The 5,555-nt window shown below is 39.7% G+C and overlaps 1 protein-coding gene across 3 annotated transcripts; it reads left to right on the forward strand.

Moving 5' to 3' along the window:
- Nucleotides 1-334: 334 nt before the first annotated feature.
- On the forward strand, nt 335-5,250 carry LOC100892559 (early growth response protein 1-B). 3 transcript variants are annotated; one of them, XM_003725376.3, is made up of 2 exons: nt 335-774; nt 1,718-5,250. In XM_003725376.3, exons 1-2 carry the CDS (start codon nt 555-557, stop codon nt 2,953-2,955), a joined length of 1,458 nt encoding a protein of 485 aa, XP_003725424.1. In that variant the 5' UTR covers nt 335-554; the 3' UTR covers nt 2,956-5,250. The 3 variants fall into 3 exon arrangements, with proteins under 3 accessions (XP_003725424.1, XP_030841169.1, XP_011670557.2); XM_030985309.1 differs by lacking the exon at nt 335-774 and adding an exon at nt 781-990; XM_011672255.2 differs by lacking the exon at nt 335-774 and adding an exon at nt 1,013-1,553.
- Nucleotides 5,251-5,555: the final 305 nt, after the last annotated feature.

Raw genomic sequence — 5,555 nt, forward strand, 5'->3', positions numbered from 1 at the left:
CACAAAGACGTGTTCTATCTGTTCGGCTCGCAGGGAAATGTGTGTGTAGACGGTAATATACCTTCCTTTTGATAACATTTATATCAATTTTAGTACCTCATACAGACTTAAAATATGTTTTTACATCATTAAATGTGATTAAAATACCTCTGATTACACTTTGACGTGACCATTGTGATATTGCTACGCCCGTAGTATATCTTGTCACCCCTACTACTAGAATGTAGTATTCCAAAATCTTTAGATTGTTGCTAGGTACTGTTTGACGTCAATGTGCGTCATTGTACCATGTGACTGAAACGTCATAGGCTCTTCCCTAATTTGGCCGAGGATTCTCATGAATGAAATCGAATAAAAATACTTGCAGCTCGACTCTTCGGCATTCGACAGTTCGGATTTACTCGACTCCGCATCGGTAAAACTCGTAACACTGGCAGTGTTTAAGCGTCTTTTACTCATTGAAGTTAGTGTCACAAGACATAGTGACATTTACTTGAGCAAATTTCGACGATCACTTGATCGACCCACACTCACCTCAGATTTTGTTCAGACGTATGAGTAAGAAGTCCAAGGAATCAATCGACATGCGTATGGATCTGGACACCCTCTCTCAGGTGGCACTCAGTCAGTTTGATACAAGTTTGTTCAATAACACATTAGCTTCGCCGGCTGAGCCTTGCCCCCTTACTACAGCAGACGTGATTACACTGGCTACTATGACTATGACTGCGCCTCATAGCTTCGGATTCACTCCAGACCTACCTACACTTGAAGGTGGGTGGATTTTATTTTGCTAGCTCTTTCCCAGCTTTTATTTAGATATGATTCTACCCTCAGCTGTTATATAGCCTCCGATAGTCACTTATCGCCAGTGCCTCTTAGCTGTTAGTCGTACTATACCATCTGCTCTCCCTCTCTTTATTCCATATTTTCGCCTTCTTTGGACTTACTTGGCTTAACCATTCTACATCATGCGACGATTTTACTACGGTGAATTTTCTTAGCTCTTGACCACGTTCTGTTCTTACAATCACATAGATATATTACACTGCCTCTTGTTTATTTTTCGGCTTGCTTCTTCACTTGACTTTATTTCTAAATTCAACGTTCACCCAACCTATTCTGGACTTTATTTTTATTTTTCAATTCATCGGGGTTATTTATTTCATTTCAACTTAAGAATTCAATTCAATTTTTCAAACGCTAGCTCATCACAACATTGTTTGAATGCGTGAGTGTAGTCTGCTATCACTACACGTGGAGTCCCATAGATAGCTAGCTTACAGCTGAAGTCTGTTTACCTCTACTCAATGTCAATGGTGAGCCATCCATACACTTCCTGGCTTCCCATTGCATTGAGAAGACTCACACAAGCGTGCAATACACAGAATGGGTCGGGTGGCATTGTGACGTATTTACGTGCGAACCTATGGGTATCCCCATATCGTACATTTTCCCACCACTCGCTTTGCGTGTGTATAATATTGGCGTGCACTCCCTCTGTGTTTGTCATTCGCCAACGCACCGCACAGCTGATCGGAGTTGTGTCCACGGTTCGCTCATAGAACGCTCTTCGCTATGTCATTTAGTTTTTAATACTCTTTACTACTAGTCGAACTTTGATAGGAAAACTCCAATGTATCGTTTACTTTTTTCGACTAAGATATATTCATGGCATTAAACCTTGCTCGTTCCTTATACTACTTTTGTAATACAGGTCCTATGGAGGATTTTGAATTCAAGCCTCAAGTGACAGAAGGTGGGTTTATCGAGCAGGACCACAACATGAACAACCAGCGGGCTGAGTCTGGCGTGATGAGTGGTTACAACACCGTAGCAATGACAAATGTCCAGCCAGCTCACATGTCTCCTGTTTCTGGAAGCAGCCCTGATAGTTCTCCTACTCCCAATGCCTGGTGGACTCCTGCAACCTGCACCTCAATGTCCAGTGGGATCGGTAGTATCATCACAACATCGAATAGTTTGATCAACGAAGCGGTATCGGCTCAGCCTATCGTATCCTGCGAGACGGCTTGTTTCACACCTAGCTGCACCTCAAGCTTTCAGATCGCCAGCACTCAGGCTGTGATCAACTCTCAGGAACTCTCACCCCAATCCTCCCCGTACACATGTGCCTATACGCATCCAGCCACCTCGCTGGTGCCTTCTACACCCTACGAACAGATCCCCGAGAACTTGTCTGTTCAGCCAACCGCACAGGGCGTTTGTTCACCATTCGAACAAACAGTCAAAGTCGATGGAGTACTCAAATATTCATGGCCATCAGCCCATGACATGAGCTCAGCTTTCGCTCGCCCAGCCGTGACATCGCCGCACCACAATATGAAAATGGGTGGTGTACACCATACAGGACAAAGTACTAGCCCTCAGCCAGCCCAAATATTGCCTTCGAGGACCCAGCAGTTATCCATGGGAAACGCACCCATGATGGTCCACATATCACCAGCAGACATCATCTCACAACCATACCAAACGAACCAGGGTACGGTAGGGAAGACAACATCGAAGCCACGTAAATACACCAGCCGACCTGGCAAGACACCGCCTCATGAGCGCCCCTACGCTTGCCCGTCAGAGAATTGCGACAGACGGTTCTCTCGCTCCGACGAGCTTACGAGGCACATCCGAATCCATACCGGACAGAAACCGTTCCAGTGCCGTATCTGTATGAGGAACTTCAGCCGTAGCGATCATCTCACGACCCACATCCGAACCCATACCGGTGAGAAACCATTCTCCTGCGAGACATGCGGACGAAAATTTGCTCGCAGCGACGAGAGGAAACGACACAGCAAAATTCATCTTCGCCAGAAAGTCAAGAAGGAGGTAGAATCAATGAAAAACCTGAACACTTGTGGATATCAGCAAAGCCCAGCGGCTGCATCTTCTCCACCTATGCCTGTTAGTGCCGCATCTGTGGTTACTACTTCTTAAACATTTCCTTGAACGATCCCGTAACTGTGATCTGTTTTCTGTTGTTTGTTTTTGCACCACCCCTCTGCGAAGACGGTATTGCCTCGTCGTGCGGTTCGACGTCGCCGTTCGGCGCCGGCCGGTAATGGTCGGCCACCGAAGAAGCGGCAGCGATATCTGATGCGAGACGCCTATCATCTTGAACTGGTGAGAGTGAGTAGCACAGTGATGTGCAACTTGATAGTGAATTGACTGACTCTTCGACGTCTTGCACAACTCTGATATCAGTGAAAAATCCATCATTTCATGTTTTTGGTGAGAATTCTTTTGAAATATGTTCACATTCTTGATTGTCGCGCTACAGAGTATACTGCTTCGTCATATTTTGTATGTTTTGATTTTAAATGACTTTTAAACGATAAAAAGTATAAACTGGTTGATCCTAGTTCCATTCAATTTTTACGTGCTAAATTCGATTTGTATTCAGAACAACATTTTTCGGTAACTATATTTGTTTGTATTAAAGATGTTTATTTTATGCTGCGCATAAGATAGCTCATTGTGCAGGGCACACGCATACACTGCTTCCAATATTCAAAATTTAACGTGTATAAGCTGCTGGTCAGTTGTATAGCTCTTTATTTTCAAATACATTTTTACCCAAAAAGTTATTCAAATTTGAAATGTTTTTAACTTACAAATATGTTTCTTTATTCAAATTCTGACACGAAACACTTCCTTTTAAAGCATTCGATTTCAATTTCAACAACCATTCATTGCATTTGAAAAGTCTAGATGACTACATTCATAATTTCTTAACTATTTGCTATACTTCCTATGATAATAATTTACGTAGTATTTGTTGTGGATTTGTGGCCGAATGGCGTTTATTTGAGACCAAAATCTTGCTTGCTACTGCCAATTTAGCAGCCAATATTTATTTCTAATTGAAATTAAGACATTGCTTCAAAATAACAACTCATGTTAAAACTCAGTCAATTTGTTAAAATGCCATTTTCGTTTTTTTAATATGTCTACGCAAAAATTAGTACCTGTATAAATGTTGATATGAGCAAATATCCCGCATGCATCTGAAGACGAAACAAATGCTGCGAGAATTACAATTATTTATGTACCACTTTGTTGATTCCATTATTTTTTGAGTTATTTTTTATATGTCTACATGTTTGTATTTAAGATACAATTTTGTCTCGATATGTTCAATTTAATGGAGCCGTGGTTTTGTAATTTTGTAAAATGTTGAACTCGATACCCAGTTTCAAAGATTTAAAAAAACACAGTAAGATCATCGCTTGTCACTTTGCCAGTGCCTATAACATAAGATCCGTAACTCATCTGGACTAAATAGATACGATTCGGGTGTTGTCTCGTTATCCAGAAAGCGAATATAACATATGAATTAAGTGTGCTCAAATTGTCATTTTTTATATTTTTCGTTAACAAAGACACATTGTAAAATGTCACTTTTTGAATGTCAAATTGATAAAGTAAGCTTTTGAAGCATCGCTTTTAAATGCATTGCACCTGATTATTATTTTGTAGCTGCACAAGAACATACGTGTTTGTCATATTTCAATGTTAAGGTAAATCTGTAACAGTAATATATATATATATATATATGTCTCCGCTGACTACTTTTTATTTATATATTTGTTATTTCTGTTGGACAGCTGTCTTTATTACTACTATGAGATATACAAAATATCACTATTGAGGGTATTGAATCACACTGTTACTCAAGCTCAAGCTTCTAATTCAATTTTTGTGAACAAAGAAAATCGTATGTGCCTATTCATAAAGATGGGAGAAATTCGAAAGAAGACAGTCGTGCATCAGAACTATTTTGCAAAAATATTCAGACGAAATTTATTCCAATAAAATGATCATTTCACTACTATGTTTTCCTAGTCGCCAGGTTTGATGTGTTTATTTTTCGTATTTCATTTCGATTCGCTTTTCTCAAAAGAAAGCCGTTTAGCGTCTGGTGCCTAAGTTGGAATGTTTGTTGTAAAAGATTTCATTTGATTTTACATATGTAAATAGATATCTTTATATTTATACACATCAGAAATTTGTTATATCGTATCTTTGATACTATGCATTAGCAATGTTGCTAATTCATTTCACTATTATTACACAAGTCATCGTTATGTCCTGCAAAAACTGCGCATGTACATACTCGCGATGTCTGTTAAGATGGTATTGTATACCAGGCCTATAATGATGTGAAGGGTGGTATAGAGCTGGAGAAAAAATAATAAAATATTTTTGTCATGAAGTGCACAAAATCAAGAATTTATCCATCTGAAAATGTTGATCATTTCTGTGAAATATTGATGAGTGGAATGATGCAGAGCAGTGTGTGAAAGTTGGAAGTAAAGTGAATAAAGCAGAGAATGGGAGGAGAATGACAACGAGTTTAAGAATTCTAAAATGAGTGAAATTAATGATTATTTCCATGAAACCTTCATGAACTGAATATGTTAGAGTATAGAAGGAAAATGAATGATTGAAGAGAGAAATGCGTGAGCGAATTTCTTTCTTATTCTTCATCTCCTGAGCTTGCAGAAGAATGGTTAAATGTGCTTGGAAACAGTTCC

The sequence above is a fragment of the Strongylocentrotus purpuratus genome, unplaced genomic scaffold (assembly GCF_000002235.5).
Source record: "Strongylocentrotus purpuratus isolate Spur 01 unplaced genomic scaffold, Spur_5.0 spur5_scaffold_15, whole genome shotgun sequence".
Classification (NCBI taxonomy): Eukaryota; Metazoa; Echinodermata; class Echinoidea; order Camarodonta; family Strongylocentrotidae; genus Strongylocentrotus; species Strongylocentrotus purpuratus.